The sequence below is a fragment of the Indicator indicator genome, chromosome 10, assembly GCF_027791375.1.
Source record: "Indicator indicator isolate 239-I01 chromosome 10, UM_Iind_1.1, whole genome shotgun sequence".
NCBI classification, from domain to species: Eukaryota; Metazoa; Chordata; class Aves; order Piciformes; family Indicatoridae; genus Indicator; species Indicator indicator.
In genome coordinates, this window is record NC_072019.1 from 6,172,614 (window position 1) to 6,195,754 (window position 23,141).

Sequence of the window (23,141 nt, forward strand, 5' to 3'; positions counted from 1 at the left end):
TGTCTGATCTATTTTTTTTTTAAGGACATTTTCTGCCTCGCTTGGTTTAAGCATCCCAGGACTACCTATATGTATTTGCTGTAACATGAACAAAGCCTTTTTGTTTCAATGCAGATAGATTTTTGTTTTCTTGGTTCTCCCTCCTATTCTCCCACAAGTTTCCAAGTTTCACATGTAGATCTGATTTATATTGTTTCATATGAATTTGTAGTAATTCATCATTACAAGTACCTTACCTAAGAGCTTTTTCTCTCTCATGTGTTTTAGGGTCTGCCAGGCCCACCAGGTGAAAAGGGTGAAAATGGTGATGTGGGGCCAATGGTAACTATCGATGCTAATAAATAGGTAAAGGGTGGGTGTCAAGAGGATGGGGCCAATTTCTTCTCAGTGGTGCCCAGGGATAAGATAAAGGGCAATGGGTACAAACTAGAACACAGCAAGTTCCACCTAAACATAAGGAAAAACTTCCTTGAGGGTGATGACAGAGCCCTGGAGCAGGCTGCTGAGAGGTTGTGGAGTCTCCTTCTCTGGAGACTTTCAAAACCCTGCTGGATGCAGTTCCTGTGCAACCTGCTCCATGTGAACCTGCTTTAGCAAGGAGGTTGGGCAAGATGGTCCCCAGAGGTCCCTTCCAGCCCTTATCAGCCTGTGATTCTGTAACATTTCTTCCCATTGGTAGCTCTGGAGAGCGTAAGTATCATCCAAGTACTATTGTCTTTTCTCTATAGCCCATAATTTTATAAGCTATTCCTGAGTTTGGTGCCTTGAGTATGAAACATTTTGTGTAACATAAACTCACTCTTGGATTTACTTTGCTTCCCTACATCTATCTCCTCATCTCTAATACCAAGTTTTACGTAACTTAAGAAAATACTCTGAAGAGCAGACAGAAAAGCAAATGTTATGTGTCTGAGACAGCACAGTGATAAGCAGGTTCAGGAGATCAAATAAAAAACTGAAAGATCACCGTACCAGAGAGTTTGGAGCTGCTTTTCTGAAATTCAGGGCATTGCACCTTAGCTTCAGGTAATTCCACGCCAGAGATGGTAAACACTATTTGGCTATGTTTGCTCTGTTTGTCTGGGTGATCTTGACACTACATTTTTATACTGTTGACAGAATGCCTTCTGGGCTGACTGAAATGCAAGCTATAAACAGTATGCATTTGCCTCCAATAGCCTTTGCCCAGCCTGGCTGCTTTATGATTGCCCAGCTGTAGGCACCATGGTGTAGGGCTGTCACATAGCTGTGACCAAACGTGTAAGCTGCTCCAGGGGTTTACACAGTGGAATGGGTATGCAGGTAACCTGCAGGAAAAATACAGTCTAGGAAACAAATCTTCAGGAGTCCTAAGCATCAGATCATTTCCAGCTCAGGTAGTGTATAACATAGCCTGGAAGCTCTGTCACTTTGTGAACTCATGCAGTGGGCAGCAGTCTGGCCCCGCTGTTTCTGTAACAGTGCAACAATTAGAAGTCCTCTACAGACAGAGGATATTATTTTTCATCAGCCAGAAATGCTCCACTGAACTTATTCTTTGTGATTGTAACCCTATCAAATTGTCTCTTTGATACAGGGTCCACCTGGCCCTCCAGGTCCAAGAGGTCCTCAGGGTCCTAATGGAGCTGATGTAAGAATTAACCTCTTTTTTGTTCTCTTAATTCAGTAATTAGCACTATATTTGGGATAGCTATATATGGGATAACTGACATCTTTTATCATCGTAGGGTCCTCAAGGTCCCCCAGGCTCAATTGGCTCCGTTGGAGGCGTTGGTGAAAAGGTGAGTGTTGATAGTAACCCCCTAGAGGGAGAAAGCATTGGAACAGGAATATGGATGTGTACTTTGATTCTTCTTTGCAGCTGGATAGATATATTTCAGTTCCCAAATATCCATCATTAACCTAGTAATTGTTGATAGTGGTTTAGGGATACTAATGGCTGACTTACCACAGTTGGTCTTTTTATTCCACATTTTACATCACCAAAAAAAAATTAACAGTCAGAACAGCGAGCATTGGAGCATAAAAGGTAGTTTTCAGGTGAAGGATTAAATTAAGGTTATAGTTATTTCCTTAACTACAGAAACGTTCAAGTGTTTTTCGTGGTGCTGCTCTCATATAGACCTCTATGAGAAATGTTAAAAAGAAAAGCTATTTGCTCACTTTCGTATTTGAAAGGCTAGACTAGCAGATATTTTGTCATTAATACTGGGGGTCCAAAGCCCCCTTCCAGAAAGTGTTATAAAAAAATTTTTGTCACACTTAGTGCCATGTATTTTTAACTGGCTTGCTGTTTCTCTGCTGTACACACAAAGGCCTAAATGTTCAAAGACATCTGCAGTACAAACATGCATGTAGCTTTGCATTATTAATGCTTGTAGCCTCCATGGAGCTGACTGGAAGTCTTGAGACTTACACTCAACTAAAACCACTTAAAACCAGCTTCTGCTCAAGGATTATTGTCTTTGTTGTGCTTATAACTAAGAAAAAGTGGAAAAGCAAAACATCCCAACACATGCTTATCTTTAATTTGGTATCAAAGGTCCGACATGCAGAACTTCCAAATACCCAGTGAGCTGCTCATGACTTCTCAAAAGTAGGACTGAAATGTTTTACATTACGTAAGAGGTCACCATATAGAGAGAAAACAGAACATGTAACATTAACCTCACGGTTTTCTTCTACAAAGCCTAATAAAATAAATCTGGCTTTCAAATCTAGGTTAATTTGTGATGCTGCACTGAGTACTCTCTTTTCCACAGCAGAGTTAATGAGTAATCAAGCAAGATCAATGTCTGCAGTAAGCTTCCCAGAGTTTAGATCTGGTTCACTGTATGAAAAACTATGATCTTAGTATAAACCCAGATAAGTGTAGGGATTTTCTGCTTCCTATTATATCGTTCTAAAGTTATTTTTTTTAAATAAGGGGGCCAGTGAAATCAGTAGTATACATGTTTCATCAGTCAATGATTTAAACTGCAGAAAGAAGTGAGAGGATTAAATCAATGGAGTATTCTGGCCCTAAGTTTATAAACCTGTCTGGTAAGTTTGCACAGACAGAGGCAGTAGACAGTTGCTGAGGTACATAAATCAGGATGTGTCTGTGACAGTTTATGGTACCTGAATATCTGTCCTAACAAATTACTTTTAATAACTTTCCATGGCTCACTGACTGTGATCACATCCTTCTCCAGCTCTCTAACATGTTTGTAAACAAAAGCCCTTCTAGAAAATAAAGGACAGCTTTAGAATGTCTCTCTTGATTCCATCCCAGAGCCATAATGTGTATGATACAGTCCCATATGCACACTTCTGTGACAAGATGTGTCTGCTAAAGGCAGGATTTTGCTCTTCTTTTTGTCTGTTTTGTGATGATGGCAATAAGGAACAAAAGTCTAACCCAATCCTTTTCGCAACCCAGCCAGTTGCAAAGTTGTCTTTCGCTCTTACAAAACAGATCACCATGTCCCAGAATTTAACTCAAAGGTGGCAGCCTTCCATCCATTATCTCTGTGCTTTGTATGGACAGTTCTTTAGAACTGCTCAGAATAAGGAGAACAAAGGACTTTGAAACTACTGTCTTTAGCCCAACAGAACTAATTGTGCTTGCTTAATGCAAGGAGGTTTTCAGAATTAGACATCTCTGTGAAAAGACAGAATTCTTTCCAGTTCAGAGCGTTCATTTCCACTTGCTGAAATTCTGTCAGAGGACTTTGCCTAAGAAAGTCCACACCAACTTTAAAAGATACGACCTGGTAACAAAAGAGGAAAAAATTCTGGAGGCAGAATAAATCTATTATTAGATCATAAAATCTGTGAGATATTTCCCATGGAGAAAATGCATCAGGTTCTGGATTTTTATCATCCTTACCAAAAATGCAAAGAAAGACATGGGCACATGATAACCTACAGAGTGCAGTGTTCAGTAGCTATAAATATGTACTCTGTAAATATCAGCTATGATCTTCTCTGTCAAAACATTGTCTAAGTGCCTTAACAGCTGTCTAAAACAACTTCAACTTTCCATAGTACCTAATATATGACATATAAATATCATTGCATGAAGGGAAGAGTCATCATTTTTCATAGAGCAATGATTTAGAAGTATTAATGCGGGCTGAAACTTCAACTGGTCTCATCTTTCACAGATGCCCTTTCATGAGAACATCTTGACATTTTCTAGCCCATCTACGTTTGCTGTCTTCCACGCTGGTGCTTATTGGGGAGTTACTATGCACAGAGCTCATATAGGCTGCCCGCATCTGCCAATTTCAACTTGCATGCTATAGCAGGGACCCCTGAGATCCCAGGAGCACACTGTCTCCCTGTTGCCCCCAAATGTAGGCCATCTTCTCTCCTGTTGCAAGGCATCATAAAATGAAGATATGTTTGACAATGGGAAAGCTAAAGAGTGGATTACAAATCAAATAGGAATCATCATAAATTGCAGTAACATTTGCCTGAAGCTTAGAAAGGGATTACACTGGCACAAGTGCTTGTCAGCCAAGACTTTGTACCATTAGCACTCATGTCACTCAGATAGTTAGTCCTGCTGTGGGACACTTTTTGAAAGGGTCTCAATTGTGGATGCTGTTAGATAAGATATATCTACTGACCTGAATAACATCAATTTGATTGCTAGTTCCACACTGGACTGAAGTATCCATAGCTATTTTTTATTTAATAATGCATGTGGTATCACAGAAGCAAATTAGCATGAAAAACTGAAAGAGATCATTAATTTTTAAGATTACTACAAATTTAAGTATGTCTAATAAAACATACTACAGTTTCTAAAGGCAAATTCATCCTTTAAAAGTGCCCTTTTTAAAGGACATTTTAATACTGCTGGCAAAATTGTAGTTATCTGTTAATTATCCTCTTCTGGAATTCATTTGGCTGCTCCAATCTTCTTCCATTCATCTAATGTAATAAATACATGGGGAAAAACTCTGGTCCCAGGGGGGCCACTATGCTGCCATTAGCCTCTATGAAAAAAGTTCAATACCTACAATGCAAGACTTGCTTAAAGTTAACATTGTAAGATTTATGCTTTCATACTGCCCACATGGGAATGACAGCTATGCGTCTCGCATTAGTTGAATTGTCATGGGCTGAAGAAGGGCGTGCAGGTCATACAGGATGGGAAGGATGCACAAATTTATGCCCAATCTCACTGTGAGTTCGGGAGGAAGAATTGGGTGAAAAGTATTTTCAGCACTGAAGTACTTTTGTGTATGGGCAAAGTTCATTTGGTTTGGAAAAGAGTATCTCTGGGGTGGGAAATCCTCCCATTAGCAGTTACATTGAGAAATCCTATGGAATAAAAATAGCATTTTTAGCTCAGCACTCCGTGACAGTCACAAAGCAGATCCTGTTATCCTTTCACAGATTTGTGTGTCTGTGCTGCTAATAGCTAAATATTCTACTAACAGAGTAGTTTTCTATAAAGGTTTATTTATCAGACCACTAAGCTAGAAAATAATCAGTCATAACCAAAGTTTAAAATGAGCAATTTCAAAGACAGTTCTTGAGCTAATACATGGTGTTAGCTCCAAAAGAGACTGAGTTGACGTCAATCTTCATCTGTATAATCTCTGACTTCTTCATATAGTGTTATCTTCAAAGCCATCTGCTTTACTAAACAATTCACAGCACCAGTAAATGCAGAGTCAACATCTCTGTGAACTGTGGTGAAAGTTTTACTCTTATGCTATTATTTTAGCAATACTGGGAGGTTTTATGTAAGTTTTTTCTTCTAACAGTAACCATAGCAATAAATCTTCACTCCACTGACATTAATTTCTAATTAGTATTTTCTTTTTTGCAGAAACTTGCTTCCTGGCAAAATGTGGCTTCTAGAGGAAAAAAACATATATAGTCCATATACCTCTTTGGCCTTTCTGTGGCTAGAAAGGGAGATGACAAACAGGAAATTTGCCCTATATGGGATAATTAAAGTGGAATATCATCCAAAGCTCGGAGGGAAAGCCAGTCTTCCTTAGCTCAAGAAAAGCTTTGTTTGATACATTGTCTCTAAAATGTCAGATTTCAGTTCTACAAAACCCTATGTAACAAAACCCCCTTTAGGCAGCCCAAATAAAAGACAGGTTTTGTAAGCTGTTCACATGGACAAGCATGAGAAAATCATGTAATAACAGAAAGAAATCAATATTCTCCCTAATGACTTACCAATTCATCCTCACACATCTACAGGGTGAACCTGGAGAAGCTGGTAACCCTGGACCGCCTGGAGAATCTGGAACAACTGTGAGTATTTTAGTCTAGTCTTCTTATTAACCTTTGTTATGGTGCAATACTGTATCTGGCAGTGCTTACTTCAGAAAGCATTTCATCAGATCACTGGTGTGTTTGTGTGTGTTCTTTACATTCTCAGTGAAGAACTTTGCAATGCAATTTGTTTCTGTATAATTATCTCTCCTTCTTGTGCTAACAGCTAGCAGACAAAGCTGAAGACTTCCTTTTTTTCCTTCCAGAAGTGTTGTCTTTACCATGCATGTTTTTCTCTCTGAAGTCAGTTCATTAATGCTAACTGGGTGCAGATGTTGGCACTCAGCCAAGGTTCACAGGTTTCCAATGGGAGGTTAAGATCCCAATTTCCCATTCACATGCCAGCATTTATTCAGGAGTAACGCTGCCCAGGTCTGAAACACGTTTGCCATTGTAATCTGTTTTTAGCCATTCAATTTCCAGATGGCATTTTTGTGTTCATGTTTTCTACAGGGTCCAAAAGGTGAAAGGGGAGAAAAAGGTGAGGCTGGTCCACCTGGAGCAGCTGGACCACCAGGTGCAAAAGGACCTCCAGGTGATGATGGACCTAAGGGTAACCCAGTAAGTGAGCTTAGTAATTTTAACACAAAGCACTGTGAAGCACTGCTGAAGTTGTGCTACATATAGAACTATCTATCATTTTTGACATTTGAACTAAATTCATTATCTGCTTCACAAAATATTGGTGCACATTGCTTCCTGCTTGTCAACAGATGACACATTACCTTTTTTTTCCCTTGCTTTATCCAGGGCCCAGTTGGTTTTCCTGGTGATCCTGGTCCTCCTGGGGAGCCTGGTCCAGCTGTAAGTATGTTTAAAAAAAACAGTTTTAGGTCCCACTCTTGGTTTCCCTGTCTTGGGAATGAGGTCTTCACTGTCAGATCGTTGCTTTTCTGTTCATGTGTGTCTTAAGGTTTGAAAACAGGTTTAGAATACTTGACAAAGTTTTGCAAACAAGTGTCCTTAGGAACATGATCTGTAGAAAACCACTGCTCTTACATTCATAGATGAGATCAAATTACTTAACTGAGCTAAATTTTGTATTTTGTTTGTTTTCCTGTGAATTCTATAGGGTCAAGATGGTGTTGGTGGAGAGAAGGGTGAAGATGGTGATCCTGGTCAACCTGTGAGTTGTTCCTGTCATTTTAATTTTAGCTGCATGTACTTTTCTATGCTAAGAAAGTATCTTTTCAATACATTCATACTCTTATAAATCTTTTCAAAGTCATCTTTCTGTTACAGTAAAAAATGTCTACCTTGCAGAGGTAGAGCTGTCCATATTACAGTAACAATCAGCAGCAACAGCAGTAGAAACAAATCATGCAGTAGAAACAAATTATGTGTTAAGGATTTGTGCTGGAGCTGCTGAGCACCATTAAAAATGGAGCAACTGTGAGCATAAGAAAGGAATGCTGCATCAAATTAATCATCATTAGCTGGACCTGGTGACATGAAGCAAAATCCTGATGTTTCTACTTTAAGAAAGTTAAGATGTATCTGAGCAATACCTGTATTAATAATCAAAGATTCCCATAATAAAACGTCATTAATTTAATTTTTGTTTTTTATTGCAAAAAGGGCTTCCATTTTGGAAAGTCTCTTCCTAGCTCTGGAAGTTCTGCTTGTCAGGGAATTATCCTATACTGTGTAGTTCAAAAACTGGAAATGCTGGTGCACTGAACAAGATTGACCAAGCCAAATGGTTATCAATGCACAAAAGATTTTTCAAGAGAAAGCCAGCCCCAGAGTAGCTAACTCACAGAAGTCAGTGGAAAATTTTAGCCAAAAGTGATGACTTCAGCACCAGAGAAAGCAAAAAATCTTCTTCACGGAGTTAGACAGCAGGCTAGGACCACAGGTTACTTCTGTGCAGCCTCCTTCAGAAACGTTTTCTTGCAAACAGGAAGAGAAAGAATGATTGCATTTTGCACAGTAACCAAAGCTATTAAAAATTTGCAAAAGATCACCCTAACGAAAGATTTGTTGAAAATGCAAGGAGACTTCACTGGGTGTGTTAATGGGACTTACTTTCTGTTCATTGAGTGGGGCCAACACATTGCACTTACTAAAGAGAATAACTTTATCCTTTGTTACCACTGATCTTACCATTTGCCACTGCAGGGTCCACCAGGTCCTTCAGGTGAAGCTGGCCCACCTGGTCCACCTGGAAAAAGAGTAAGTAACTTCTTGTTTTCTCTTGCACATGTTTCTATCAGAGACAATATATTCTAGATTATTTCAGCTACTTGTTTTCCATGTTGTGACACTCATATGTGATGTTTGAAGTGTCTTCTAATTAGCGTATGGGAAAAATGAAAAAACAGAAACAGCAGAGAAAACCCTTTAGCAGGGTTACACGAAACATGGGAACAAAACCTGCATTTCCTTATCTAGAAATGAGGCTTTTATTTTCAACCAAGTGAGTTCAATGTGTGCTGAATTCTGTCTGCTGACAGGAGTGAGTGATGCTGAGCAATACAGGACATCACTCTGAGGCACATGACTGCTGGCAGGCAGCAGGAAGACTGTGTCTGCTTTGGTGTCTTTGGTCTCTGAAATCCTCTCTGCGTGCAAATTAACAGGCTGATGCTGTGACTTCTGAAACCATTCCATGACTGTTAAAGTCTTTGAAGCTTCACAAGCTTTACAAATGTAGCTAATCAAAACCAGTAAATAATGGTACACTTACAGAACTGTGGTAGATGCATCAACCTTTAGGTCTGCTTCAGAGAGCAATTAGATGCCGTTTGTACACTTTAAAACCCAAGGGAGGTGGTATCATTAGCTGAGAGCCATTTAACAAAGGCTTGAGTGACCTGGCAAGCCTAATTAGCTTATCTGGTTTACAGAATAATCTATTTGCTCCATGAACCTGCACAACATCTATAATACTGTGAAAGATTATGGTAGCATTAGCAACCTCATCACTAGAACTGAAATATGGCTCGACTGTATATTAGTACGTTTGACATCAGATTAGTACTTCCTGCTTTATTACACAGAAAGGCAGTAGCTCATCCTAACAGGTTAGATGCACTGCATCTGATTGTACATGGACAAAGAAACCACTTTGGAAACACAAATACCATGTCCCGTGTGGTTTGACATGGTTCCAGGTTAGGAAAAATGTATGGCCAAACATTGCCAAGTAATCCTATTCCTGAATTCTGGAGAAGAGGTTTTGTAGCTTTGTTGCAAGCTTGTAGACAGTCTGTGCTGGATTATTACACCAGAGAGGAACAGCAGAAGATTGAGAGCTTCGTGCTTTGCTGGCAGTATGAACACATACACATAAAGTTCACTGGTTCCTCATCATTTAGATCAAGTCTAAATCAAAATAAAAGGTTAAAACCTTAAAACCTGTGCATTAAAAAAAAAAGGATCATGAGAGCATCCACAAAATGTGCTTTTCAGACCTAGCAGTTGCTCTTCCAATAAAATATTACCAGCCTTCTTGATTCTATGATTCTATGATAGTCATGAGGTTTAGGGTGACAGATTGGACTCGATGATCTTTGAGGTCTCTTCCAGCCTTCTTGATTCTATGATTCTATGACAACTGCCTTTCAGGAGGTGCTAATACCACAAATACATTCAGTTTGAAAAGGGAGAGACTAACCTGTCTACAAAATGAACTCCTCTGTTCAGATGAATGATTAAATATATTTATTTATAAGCCAAAAACATCATCTAAAAATGGCAAAACTTAGTGACTTACAAGAACCTTAAAGGGTGTTAATACTTTCATTAAATCATAATTAACGTTTTTCAGATCCTGACTTCTGAAATGATCTGTGCATGCACCAGATCAGATAAATGCATGTTCATAAAGTTTCATATATCTCTGTAGTTACAGTGCAAGCAATCACAAAGTCATTGTGTGTGCAAATCTCACATAGATTTGTGCACACACTGTTTATAAAATTACAGCTAGCAAACCTAGCAAGGGAAACATAGCTGGAGTGATTTTGACCACTAACAAAGACCCTCACCACCAACTGATGTAAAAATGTTACTGAATGACACTCTCAGGGACTAGTTTAGTATTGACTAAAGTCTGGGTTCTGATTCAATGATACAATGCCCTATAATGAACTAAAGCATTATTTTAAAGAGTATCTTGTTAATGAAATAAAAGACTATGCTCAATATTTCTTTTACACAAAAATATACACTTTGCTTGACTTGGATAGTCCAAATTCTGTCTTGGTTTAAAACATTTAATTAAGAGTTTATATTAACAACAAAAATATAGGAGTCAATGTTGGAAGTATTTGGAGAAAACATATTTCCATTGGTTTCAAAAATCTGTCTTATACTTGAAAACCCCCAGGAAGGATATAGTCCTAAAAGAAGTGGAATATCCTCAGAAGCATTTGCTGCTCTTTCTTAGGCAGAAATAGTCAGCTAATGGAATACTTACAGCAGAATGAGAGTAGTGTAAAGTAAAAGCATGTCATAATTGGTATTGAAGTCAAGAAGAAAATAAAGTTATCCGTGGTGAAATATATGTTATATATACATATGTATATTACATATTATATATATACACATATATATGCTACATATTTTCATATATATATATATAAAATGTTCTTTCATACAAAGAACATAAAAATGTGAGCAATTCACCTACAGTATGATAGTGTTAAGGTTAGCATCGTGCCTGGCCACTGCTAACAGGTTGATGGCATCTTTCTGAAGGATGCTCAGCAGCAGTTCAATAGAGCGTTTCAGAAAATGTGAAGTCACCTTACTCTATTTAAAGAAATCTCTTATAGCCACGGGGAAAGTTGATCAGCTTCCCTCATCTGCTGAATTCAACATGGTGTACAGATTCAGTAGGAAATAAGCATTTGTTCCAATTGGTATCTTGCCAGATCAAGACATCAGAGGCTTGGCAGAATGGGTAGTAGGTTACTGGCTGCTGTACTCCCTTCACATCTATAACAGTATCCAGCACAACTGGCTTTTTGGGAGAGGTCCTTCACAGCAGGTCACTGATGACTTCTCAGCTATGCAGTACACAATTCAAGCCTTGCCAGTTCTTTCTGACTTGGCTGCTTTTCATCAGTGCTTCTTCTTTGCACTGTGGGCTTTCCATCATTACATGCCTTGAGTTCTCCACTAAGTAAATCAGCCTAGATTGTGTACAATGTATGTATATTACATTCCAGGCTGAGCAGATGTGTAGTTTAGCACAGCTTTGGGATTAGGAACTCCTCTTCCAATCCTTTTCCTTTTCTATGCATGTTAAACATTTGTAATATTGCCATCCAAACTTCTCTGTCTGTGTTACTATTATTTTCTGAAACTTAATTCTTTGCTCATGTTTCTGGGACTTTGTTGGGGGTTTTTTGGTGGGTTTTTTTTTTGGCCATGCAGTACTGGACAACATCTCTAGTTTGATTTCATTAATTTCTACCTGACAAATGTTAAAAATAGCATGAGAAAAAGGCACAAGAAAACATCCATTCTTAAACCACACAAGATACTTAATCAATACAAATCAAGGTAGACAGTACTTCTTGCTTCTTTTCCTCTTAACCTTTCAGTGTGCGAAGTTGTGTTCTCTGCCGTTTGGCCATTCCCTTTTATTGGAGTCAGTTAGATGTGTAGATCCCATATGCTTAAGGCTCCCTGTATCAGTCTAGAAGTGCTTGGATTTAGGATACACTTTTGTTCTCAACTGGATGGCACACTGCCTGCTTTCAGTCAAAGAACACCTCAATACTGCAGCAAAGCTAGTTTCTAACTTGAGAAACAGAAGTTTATTTGGTTATTTGCCTTTATATACAATGTGGAATGATGTAGGAAAAAAGGAAGTGTTCCTATGAAGGAGGTTTTCTTCCATTTTGGCTACAGCATCATGCTGCATCAGCAGGGTACAGACACCAAGTAAAAAATAAAATTATTTTCTCTCCTAACTGCAAATGGAAAGAACACCTAACAATAACAGGTTCATATCTCAACAGACTAATAAGATATGGTCATGGTTTTCTGTGTTGGAAATTTTAAGTCAGATGACACACAGCTGTAAATGACAGTTTTAATGAAATTATAGCATACAGAAGAGCAGATAGAAATGTCCTCCAAAAACTTGAGGACAAGGTCTTTTCCATATGAGCTCTTTTGACTCCTCAACTCTGCATAAAACCTCTCAGGCAATACGTCTAGCTTAAAGTGTAATGAACATAAAAGTCATCATGGTAGCTGGGGTGGTGAGGCTGAGGAACCATGCCTTAACTTAAGATTATTGTTATTGAGATCCTCTCTGTCAGTTAAAATTTACCAGACACTCCAACAACTCAAGCGTAGGAAGGCAAGATAAATAGTAATTAGCAGTCTTTGCAGAAGCAGCATCTGTGCCATGCCAGCAATCCCAGCCTGTCAGAAAGAGCAGTTCATTTAGCTGCTCTGCACTTGGCACAGCTTTGGCACTGTTTGCTAATGAATGCACCTCCTTTGTTCAGCAATCCTGACTCATTGTATTTGTAATTTAGCAATCACAGTGGGCTTAGCCCTGCTAATTCATGCTGCAGCTGCATTTCCAGATTATGCAGAGAACCTATTTCTCAAATGCAAACTCAACTCTTTTCAGTTTCTTAGGGAAGATTAATCCATATGGGAACTGGAGTGCAAGAACTTCCAAAGCAGTAAAGACAATTGGCACCTAGATTTATTCACTTAAGAAAAATGAGTCCTGTTTCTAAAACGTTCCTGATTTGTTTATATACCTGCAAACAGCAATCCACCCAACCAACCACAACCTGTACAAAGGGGTATATGCACCAGAGATTATTATTAGAACAGTAGTGATTGAAATTATTATTTCTATTTAAAGAATCAGCAATTGGACCATGCTGCCCAGGGCTTTTTAGCGTCTCTGTATTTTCAAGAGGTAAAAGTCATTTACCACTTACAGCTCTTTAAAAATACCTAAGTCCACTGTAGGTAATTCAGTTCATTTTGAATTACCTTTGATGGAAAGCCTGAACTATCTCTGTTGTCCAAAAGGTTCATGCAGTGCTGCACATATACAGTTCCACCCCACAGAAAGCTTAATTTCAGAGGAAAAAATAATAATTATTAATTATCTTACTATAAATATGTAAATAATTATGAAATGAATATACATTTCCAGCAATTAAACTAAAACTGGTGGAGTTGCTCGAGGTATCTGCCAGTAGTAGTGAATGGTGAAGTATATCAGGCTATAAAAAGTTTGGGCTAAATTCAGCTCTAGTATGAAAAATTGCTGTTAGGTCAAGCTCTGTTCTAAAGCCCTGTGCTCACAAAGCACACAGGCAGATGTCTGACTACAAGAGAATTCTTACCTGCAGGCTTTAGGGACCTGCATTTCTGTGTTGTTATGAAGTAAAAAGTAGTAAATAAATGTCAGTGATAGAATTTTTCTTGTTGCTGGTCCTTAGAACAGGTTTGTGGGTTTTTTTATAATTTCTACGTAACAAACTGCTTGTTGAATTAATGAACAGATGAATCTTTGGCAGAGAGTTTTATAGATATAGAAAATCACCTTGTCTTTGATCATGGTCACTTTGCTTTCCTTTTGCTTTAAGCTCCTCATTAGTTGGCAAGAAGTAGCTACTTGCAATAAAGATATTTCCCAGGCTGAAAATGAACCTTGTAGGAAGATACTTTGTCCATTATCTTGAGTGCATCTTTTCTGAACTAAGAGAAACAAGAGAAACATTTTCAGAAGACTACATGAGATTCTGCATACCACTTCTGTTCGTAACTGAAGCTATACACATTAATTCCCTGACCAAAAAAGCAGCCCTGGATATTTTGGGAGAGAAAGAAAAAGAACTCATTTTCCACTGAAACCCTAAAAAAATTAAAAACAATGAAATCAGCTGCCAGCTGACTGCAATTTCCTGTTTTGTGGTCTTCACCTCAACCTTATCTCTACATCCTTCTGCAGTTCTACCTTGTATCTTCTTAGTCAAACAGAGCTTCTGTAGAGCAATGCAGGGAGGTGATGCCAAAGGCTCTTCGTAGCTGGTGTGTCTGTTTCATTCCTTACAGCCTCTAGTCATGTGATTTATTATTTTCTTCCTTTCATATTTACTGGATAATGTTAAGGCATCAATCAGGTTTTGGCTAAATGTAATCAAAAGGCTTGCTGAGCTCATCCCTGAGTTTGAGAATAAAGCAGTCTGTGCCATTCTATGCTGCTGCACAGGGTGACAGCCCCATGGGAATCACTGGATAAACTACAGTGAAGAGACTGAAGCCAATGTAAGGCACCTTTAAGAGTGCTACTGCACATGTGTATAGTATTATTAGTGCATAGCGTAAAGTATTATTGTTATTTTCCTTTTATATCCCATTTTGATTATTTTCCCCAAGATATTTCTCTTTTTTCATATCAGAAGTATTAGGTGATGGATATTCTTTTAGATATTCTAAAAACCCAGAAAATTTTGTAAAGGAGAAAAGGGATGATATGACCAATTGGGATTTTTATCCTGTGAACAAAATGTCAGTAAAGCAACGTAATATCCTCTTTTAACTACTTACCAATACAGAGGAACTTGCACTCTCAGAATTTTTTCACTGATAATATTTTTGAAATGAGATTATGAGCTCATACTTCATGTTTTACAGGGACCTCCTGGAGCAACTGGTGCTGAAGGCAGACAAGGTGAAAAAGGGGCAAAGGTAATACAGATTTTTTTTTTTTTTTGAGCATGGAAATGTAAGCTGTATATAAATAAAAAATAATGCTTACAATGCACTGAGTGTGAAATTTAGCAAAGTAATAATAGACAAGCTGTCAAATCCAAATGAATACATTATGTAGTACCTGGTGGACTCCAAGCAGTACAGGCCCATTGTGGCAGAGCAAGCTGAGCAGGCTCTGCTGGCACCACAGCTTTATAGGAAGCTATCAGCATCTTGCTCAGAAAATCATCTTCTGTGTTTAACAAACCAAGTAGGGGAAACTTTTCTCTCACTTTTCAGCTTCTATATCTCTACAGTGACATGCTTGGTCAGCTCTTCCTCTCACCTATTTGCTTATCTTCTTCCTAGGGTGAACCTGGTGCAGAAGGGGCCCCTGGAAAAACAGGTCCAGTTGGTCCACAGGGACCTGCAGGAAAACCTGGCCCAGAGGGTCTCCGGGGCATTCCTGGCCCAGTGGTAAGCAAGCAGAGCATGTACTATGTTAAATGTTGCATTTCTTGTATGTCCTCTGGTAAAGTAAGCTTTGTGTTTTCTCTAGGGAGAACAAGGTCTGCCTGGAGCACCAGGTCAGGATGGCCCTCCTGGGCCTCTGGTGAGTAGCTTTCCCTTCAGTGTCCAAACAGAAAATGCATCATTATCGTGCCTGTGCATTCACAGCAAATATGAATGTACAAGGCAGCTCTTAGCACAAAGTCACTGTGCTTCTCTGCTGCTAAAATCTTACACACAACTGCCTGCTGATTTTGCTGCTTTATTTCAGCAGGCAGCTGTGCTAAACGCTGTTAAGTTATACCAAATAAAAAGTGGAATAAGGCTGTGTAAAACCAGATTCTTGAAAAGCCCTGAATAAAATGAAAAATAATGAGGTTTACAGTCTAAAAACCTACTTCTGTCCTCACATCAGCAAAACTTAATACCTTAAAGTCATTTTTTTTCCTTAGCAGTGGTAAATTGTGTACGTCCACTGATTTTTAATGACTGCTAGTGTAGGAAAACATTCTTCATAGGGTCAAAGTTTCAATCATACCTATTCCTTAGAGAAAGAACTGCAACTGAAACTGTGTGCTGGATTTTGAGATAGTAAAGTTTGTATGTAGAGCTTGCTGAGGTCAGATCACCCTCCTTTCCTTCCTGTTAGCTGGAGAAGAATATGAAAGCAGATTTGCAGTAGAGCACAACACACTGCAGGTGAAAGTGTCTGATTCTATATTCCAAAAGCTTAGAAATTTCACTTTTCATTCATGAATTATGTATTTGCTTAGGCTTTTGCATCTAATGGCATCCTGAAGTAAAGATGGGAAGGATACGCACTGAATAATACTTTGAATGTGAAGTGCTATGGCACTTCTGATTCTGTGCCAGGTTGAAAAGGTCACTTGCTACTGCTACCCTATCATCACTTCACAGATGTCCACTGCCAGCAGGAGAGTGGTAGTGAGAAGATACTGACTTAGCCTAGCAGCTCTGTGCCTAATGTGTAAGATGAATAGCCTCTGAGAAAAAAATGCCTTGCATACACATTGTATGGCCTGCATTTTTCACCTCATCCTATGCCAGTTACACAAAACCAGCACTGCCATTCTTACGAATCTCAGAAGGTTTCTCATAGCACTCAAAATGCTTCTAAAATTATAAATAAGGGTTAACATAATTATTAAAAAAACATAACAAGGAGAAAAGAATGGATTAAGGAAAAAAAAACCAAGGAAATTTTAACATGCTTTGTATGTAATCCTTTCTCTATGCCATCTACTGAGCTCTATTTTTGACTATTAATTAAATAGCGTATTTAATGGATTGGTCTTACAAGCCAAATACAGACTATAAAAGCAGGGTCAGGGGGAGGAAGTTTGTGTCAGGTTATATAACCAAGATTATTCAGTGGTTTTCACAAGGGATGTGCAGAAATTAAGGACCTATCTGTGTGAATGTGTTTGTCCTGAACAGTGGTTTCCCAGGTAGAAAGACTGCAGTGCAGTTTTACAATAGATTTTCTAAGTACTAGCTTATATTGCAACCACCTGAAAAAAAGGAATCACACACATCACAGAATGGTCTGGGCTTGAAGGGACCTCCAAAGGTCATCTAGTCCAACGTCCTCTGCAGTCAGCAGGGACATCCTCAACTACATCAAGTTGCCCAGAGCCCTGTCAAGCCTCGCCTTAAATCTCTGCAGGGACAGGACCCCAACCACCTCCCCAGGCAACCTGTTCCAGTGTTCCACTACCCTCACTGTGCAGAACTTGTTCCTTCCCCACACCCATTCCAGAAATATGGAAGGGCTTGTAGAATGGTTCCACTGACCCTGTGTTGCTTGTTCCCAGCTCTGTCTCCTGCCCCAGGAGTTCTGTTTAGAGATGACTACATACAAGATTTAGAATAAAGAGTATTTCCTACCAAGTTCACATGTAGCATATGTTCCTACTGTGCTGCAGAAAGGAGGGCTTATAAATACAAAGTCAGCTGATGTTAACTGTGTAAGCACCTAAAAAGGTATTGGTTTAACATCTCTGTAATGTAGGGGTATTATTCCTATCAGCAAATGAGGAGTGGAGGCCCAAAGAGACTAAGGCAATTCCTAAAAGCATTTAGGATTGCCCAGAGTAGCATTGCAAAACTGTGGTAATTTGTGTAACTAATCACATTCACAGAAGTGACAAAGAGCCATAAACTTGTACATGTCAATGGAGCCAGCACACTGAGATTGCACTAAGCAAAGTTGAGTGGAAAGGACTTGAATATTTATAAAATCGAGATTTAAATGCATTATTCATGGTCATATAGAAATTTCTGGTGGCAAGTCAAGGAAACCATAATCCCAAGACAATGCCTTGAGTGCTAAAACAAAATAGGAGGTTGTCCTCCAACAAACCAATATTGAGGAGCAGTTATTTTAAGTAACCTGATTTATATTCTGCTGTAGTCTTACTGAGCTATAGTAAACTGAAAGAAAACAAATTAAGGGGATACATTCCACTGTGTTGTGAAATAAAGGTCTGAAAAAGGTTCGACAATTAAGTTGGGAGCAATAATGGAAGTTACATTATGGAACCATAAGCAAAATTAGGATAATCAACAAAAACATATTTGACTATGTTTTAAAATACCACTTGCTTCACTGGATGTTTTGAATGTAGTTGACCCTCTGCTTCATAGATTCCTAATCATCCAACCTTTCATGGCTTTAAATGCTACAGCAGTTTTATTGCACCTTTTTAAATGTACACTTCACCTTCATCTTGGGCCCTAAATCACATGCCCTCAGTCACAGCCATCCACAAGTGAAGGACTCTGTACTTTGACTTTCACTGCCTTTAATAATATTTCAAGGAAACATGACCTGTGCAGTATGTTAAAAATGATTTTAACATTAATTCCCTTGATTTCTTTAGGGTCCACCTGGCTTGCCTGGCTTGAAAGGAGACCCAGGTTCCAAAGGAGAGAAGGTACACTCTGTTCATTCTTTGTGCCTTTGTGCCTGAAAGGCTGTATAAAACTAGCAGGGCTTCTGTATGAGAAAGCAAGGCTGTGTCTATCAGTCATCTTCCCATAGCCTTAGTAGTAATGGTGAAGTCTTAAATCACATCTGATATCCTGGAGATCTATAGAAAGGCAAAGCCTACTGCCTGTGGGACAGTCTACTGACCACACAGTGCTTCCGTGCAACGGAATTCCCAAAGACACTGAAATAAAGAGTTGTTGGGTTTACAAAAACAAAGCAAAGAATAAAAACTAGGCAAGGTTTTTATTTTAAAACAACAAAATGTAACTATTTAAGAGCTGCACCACTTTATTGTGAAATAATGGACTGAGACATCTGGGGAAGTATTTCCTGATGCGGTTCCAACCATGTATTGATTGGTTGTGCATTGGAGAACTGTATAGAGAAAGGGGCATGAATATGATTTGATCTTGTGAATGCCAGGTGTTGATAGCGTGCTTGGATCAGCTGTTTATACTACAGCATTACATGTGGAAATGAATGTGCAACTCTGTAATGTGTTTATAGTATCTAAACATGGAAGTTGGTATCAAATTGGTACCCACGGGTATTGTTATTTCTCTACCAGTTTCAGCAGGGACTACATTACACTTGGATCTCTTTCACTGAACAGGCAGTCACAGCCTGCAAATCACCTCCAAGTCTAAAAGGCCAACTAACAACAACGAATCTGCTTTCAGAATCATTTGTTGTCAGGTTGATTGTTGACTAGCAGCAGCAGTGATGACATTTGCAAGCTCTGATTTACATGTTTGCAAAGCACAGTTATTTTGTTGAGTTTTAACTCTATTTTCTTCTCTCTTGTTTAGGGACATCCTGGTTTGATCGGTCTGATTGGACCTCCAGGAGAACAGGGTGAAAAGGGTGATAGGGGTCTTCCTGGCCCACAGGGATCCCCTGGAGCCAAGGGTGATGCAGTGAGTAAAATACACTTGTACTATATTTCACACCCCCTACATGTAAAGAGTAGATACTCAAGATTTTTCTTTGGAGAGACAAAGTTGCTATAAACCATTTAACACCCAGAGGTGTTTAACCTCCTTCTAGAGGTTAAAACTTTCCCAAGCATTGTACAGAAACAGTTAAGTTGAATAGCTAAAAAGAAGATCATAGAAGACAACGACAATACATACACCTAATTAATGAAGAAATAAAACTAGCAGCACCAATCTCATTATCAACTGCACTGCCCAAAGTATCCTTTCTCCTAGTTATTAGCCATAAAAAACAAAGTTTCCAAGCCAGTCTGATAGGAAACACAGTCATGTCTAGAAGTACTACAGTGTAACAATGACAAGCAATTCAGACTGTCAGATAATATTTTACGCTTGCAAACTACTTTGGACCCTAGCAAATGGCCTAAATGAACACCTGTCAAGGCTGAAAGCTTAGTAGGACTATTCTCTAGTCCAGTCCAGTATTTAGAATGCTTTAGTTCTGTACTTACTGCCGTATTCTTTCTTAGGGAATTTCTGGTCCTGCTGGTCCCCTTGGGCCCCCTGGTCCTCCTGGTTTACCTGTAAGTAATTTCATCCAGTCCTCCTCTTCAAAACGCTCCCATGATGTATGGAATACACTCCAACTATAGTTCTGTGTTCTTGCCCTTAGGGTCCCCAGGGTCCAAAAGGTTCCAAAGGATCCAGCGTGAGTAATTCTCCTCCATACTTTTTGTTCTTAACTTTTGTGTATGTTGTTTTTCACATTGTATAGCATGGTCAGTATTGCATTTCTTTCACTGCTTTGTAGGGTCCTGCTGGTCAAAAGGGTGACAGTGGCTTACCTGGTCCACCTGGGCCTCCGGTAAGTAACAACTCTTATCTGACTTGCATGCACATTGCACTCACATCAAGACTCAGTTCCGAAATGGGTAGAAAACAGGATTTCTGAACTTGCAGATAAGGAAAATATTAATGACTGTTTAAAAATTCATTTTTCAGGAAACACAGTTTCACCAGACACAGAAATGCATTGTCTGCACTGAAAAAGCCATGAGAAACTTAAAAAAAACTCCAAACAATCAAGAAAAAAACCACAAAACCTTCACACACAAAAAAACCCCTTGCAATAATTATTTGATGTGCTATACTGAAGCACAGAAAATAGAATAATAATGGTTTCCCCCTTCCCTACTCTTCTGCTTCTACTATTTGTTTTTCACACCATAACAATCTAAAATGAAAACAGTCCAAATCTGAATGAAGTGTTTCAATTTCTTTAAATGAAATATTGCTTTATAAACTCCAAGTTTAAAGATTTCTCATAGGAAACATCCAAAGTTTTCATCTGGCATAAGGCTATGCCTGTGCTTGAGGGAATTGCTATGCATAAACAGGCAATCCCAAGTCAGTCCTGCACGCTTAACTTATGTAAGGCCAGCACACTTTTTCCCCCAAAAGCAATGTGGTGAGAAGAGCACCACAATGGTTTGGCCTTCTGCAATCTTATTTTTCTGCAAGTAACTCAAAGCTCATAGGCACAGACCTGAAGAAAATAAAGAATTTGAGAAAGCCCATGCAAAGGATCTCCAAGTCACATTCTGTGGTCTTCCTCTGTGTGCTTCTGCAACTGAAAAACAAACAGGAAAGGTAACCAATCAATTGTTTTCCACTCAGGGTCCTCCAGGTGAGGTAATTCAGCCGCTGCCAATCCAGTCACCCAAAAAGACAAGAAGATCTCCTGATTACATGTTAGCAGATGCTGGGGATAATATTCTGGATTATTCTGATGGCATGGAAGAGATTTTTGGCTCACTGAATTCACTAAAGCAAGACATTGAGCATATGAAGTATCCAATGGGCACTCAGAATAACCCAGCTCGAACCTGCAAAGACCTGCAACTCTGCCACCCAGACTTCCCAGATGGTATGTCAATATTGCATGACAAAGACAAAAAAAGGCTGACATTAAACCCATTGGTGCAGGTATCAAGTAAGAGACGTTCTCTTGGAAAAAGCCAAACTTCTTTAAATGCACAACCTGATCTAGATTTAGATTTAAAACTTTTTCCAGCGATAAATAAAAAACAGTGTTTTGAAAGGCAAGCCTTGAATTTCCAGAACTACCCAAACAGGAAAGGGAAGAAAGACTGATGCTGTTTAGATCAATGGACAGTAAAATCATCAATGACAGCATGCTGGGATAGCTAATAGCTTCTTTTTAAAGAAAGAAGAATGATTTCAGGAGCTGTACAGTTTAGCTTAGCATAATAATATCAACCAGCATTGGTATTGTAAGATTTATTATTGACTGTGACTCTCTCAAACTTTACTCTTCTTTTACCCTTAGAAACAATCATTTGGTTTACTGCCTGACCATTATTTGTTCTATACCACTCAGCAAACAGACACGTGGGTGCTTCTGATACTGTTTAATGCTACTAAGTAGTAGCTTAATCAAATGCAGAGTAGTATGAACGTGACACTGTGCTCTGAAGATTTAATTATTCTTTGTTGGCTTCTTTTTTTTCCTGCCTGACATTGCCCCTTAGGAAAGCTTTAGTGAAAGCCAGCCTTCACTCAGTATTCATCCTTTCCTATTTTTTTATTGCAATGGATATTTTTTCCAAGGTCAAAGCAATATTTTTCTGGTTTTAAATGGAAGGGAAAATAGATGTTGACAGTTTAATAATATTTTATTGCTTTCACTCTAGATAGATAAAAACAGATGGTTGCCTTGAGGAATAGTTAAGCAGTGTGTGTGCTATATGAAAAGCACATAGTTTCCAATTCAGTACTCTCCATAATAATGAATGTTTTTATAAGCATTCACCTTCTGCATTTACCGGCAGTTGTTTATTATTTGGAGCTTTCTTCACAGAAATGTAATCTTGTTTCGGTTAAAATATAAATAAATAGATTCATTAAAATACAAAACACTCCAGGGATAAGACCTACAGGTGGAAAAGACTGTTTTCAACAAACACAGCCCTGCATCAATAGCATTTTTAAATACCATAAATGCATTGTCGTGCACTGCGTTCAAAAGGCAGCACTCATTTCTCTTTGAAACCTCCCATATTTGCTTGAAACTGGTTTAGAACAGTAGTGTCAGAAAATCATTTGCTGTCCTGCTGTGAAAATAGCTGGAGATAAAGACCTGCATCGCAGAAATCATCATTATAATTAGAATAGTAGATTTTACAGACACTGGTTTTTAATGGACCTTGGATTGACTGTGGCTGTCTCTCGTGCCCAGCCTTAGTTAACACCAGCACTGTATGGCCTGAATTATAAACTACAATGCCAGACACTAAGGAAGCCTTATGCTAGTTTTAACTGCCTCTCCCACCATGTCAATGACTCATGTTAAAGGGTTTTAACAACTAAAACAGCCTGAAGTTTCATTAGCCTTACAGCTCCATAACCCAGCAGTAAAAACCATCTTTGCTTGAGGTCCATGCTTCTCAAAGGAAGCTTTAGGTACTTAGAGCAGCTGCAACTTCACCAAGTCATGTATGGCCACCTTTTTATGCAAATTACTTCAGATTTTGCTCTCTGACCTAAGTCCTAGCTTGTTTCTGCCTAAGGCTGCTTCGGCTCTGTTGTTGAGAGTGCTGTCACCACAGGTACAAGTTAACCTTCTAGCTAAAATATGGAAATGGACAAATTGTTGAGACCTGCAGTGTATGTTTCACACAAAG

General features: G+C 38.8%; 1 protein-coding gene across 4 annotated transcripts in view; it reads left to right on the forward strand.

Annotated features, from left to right (window-relative positions):
- COL11A1 (collagen type XI alpha 1 chain) overlaps positions 1–23,141 on the forward strand; it is a 128,049-nt gene that overhangs the window by 100,480 nt on the left and 4,428 nt on the right. For all 4 annotated transcript variants that reach the window (XM_054384208.1, XM_054384210.1, XM_054384207.1 and 1 more), the window contains 17 exons: positions 268–321; positions 1,577–1,630; positions 1,728–1,781; positions 6,217–6,270; positions 6,745–6,852; positions 7,042–7,095; positions 7,364–7,417; positions 8,413–8,466; positions 14,923–14,976; positions 15,349–15,456; positions 15,539–15,592; positions 18,393–18,446; positions 19,312–19,419; positions 19,968–20,021; positions 20,111–20,146; positions 20,249–20,302; positions 21,115–21,364. In XM_054384208.1, coding sequence (XP_054240183.1) covers positions 268–321; positions 1,577–1,630; positions 1,728–1,781; positions 6,217–6,270; positions 6,745–6,852; positions 7,042–7,095; positions 7,364–7,417; positions 8,413–8,466; positions 14,923–14,976; positions 15,349–15,456; positions 15,539–15,592; positions 18,393–18,446; positions 19,312–19,419; positions 19,968–20,021; positions 20,111–20,146; positions 20,249–20,302; positions 21,115–21,364 — 1,258 coding nt within the window. The remainder of the gene's footprint in view (positions 1–267; positions 322–1,576; positions 1,631–1,727; positions 1,782–6,216; positions 6,271–6,744; positions 6,853–7,041; positions 7,096–7,363; positions 7,418–8,412; positions 8,467–14,922; positions 14,977–15,348; positions 15,457–15,538; positions 15,593–18,392; positions 18,447–19,311; positions 19,420–19,967; positions 20,022–20,110; positions 20,147–20,248; positions 20,303–21,114; positions 21,365–23,141) is intronic.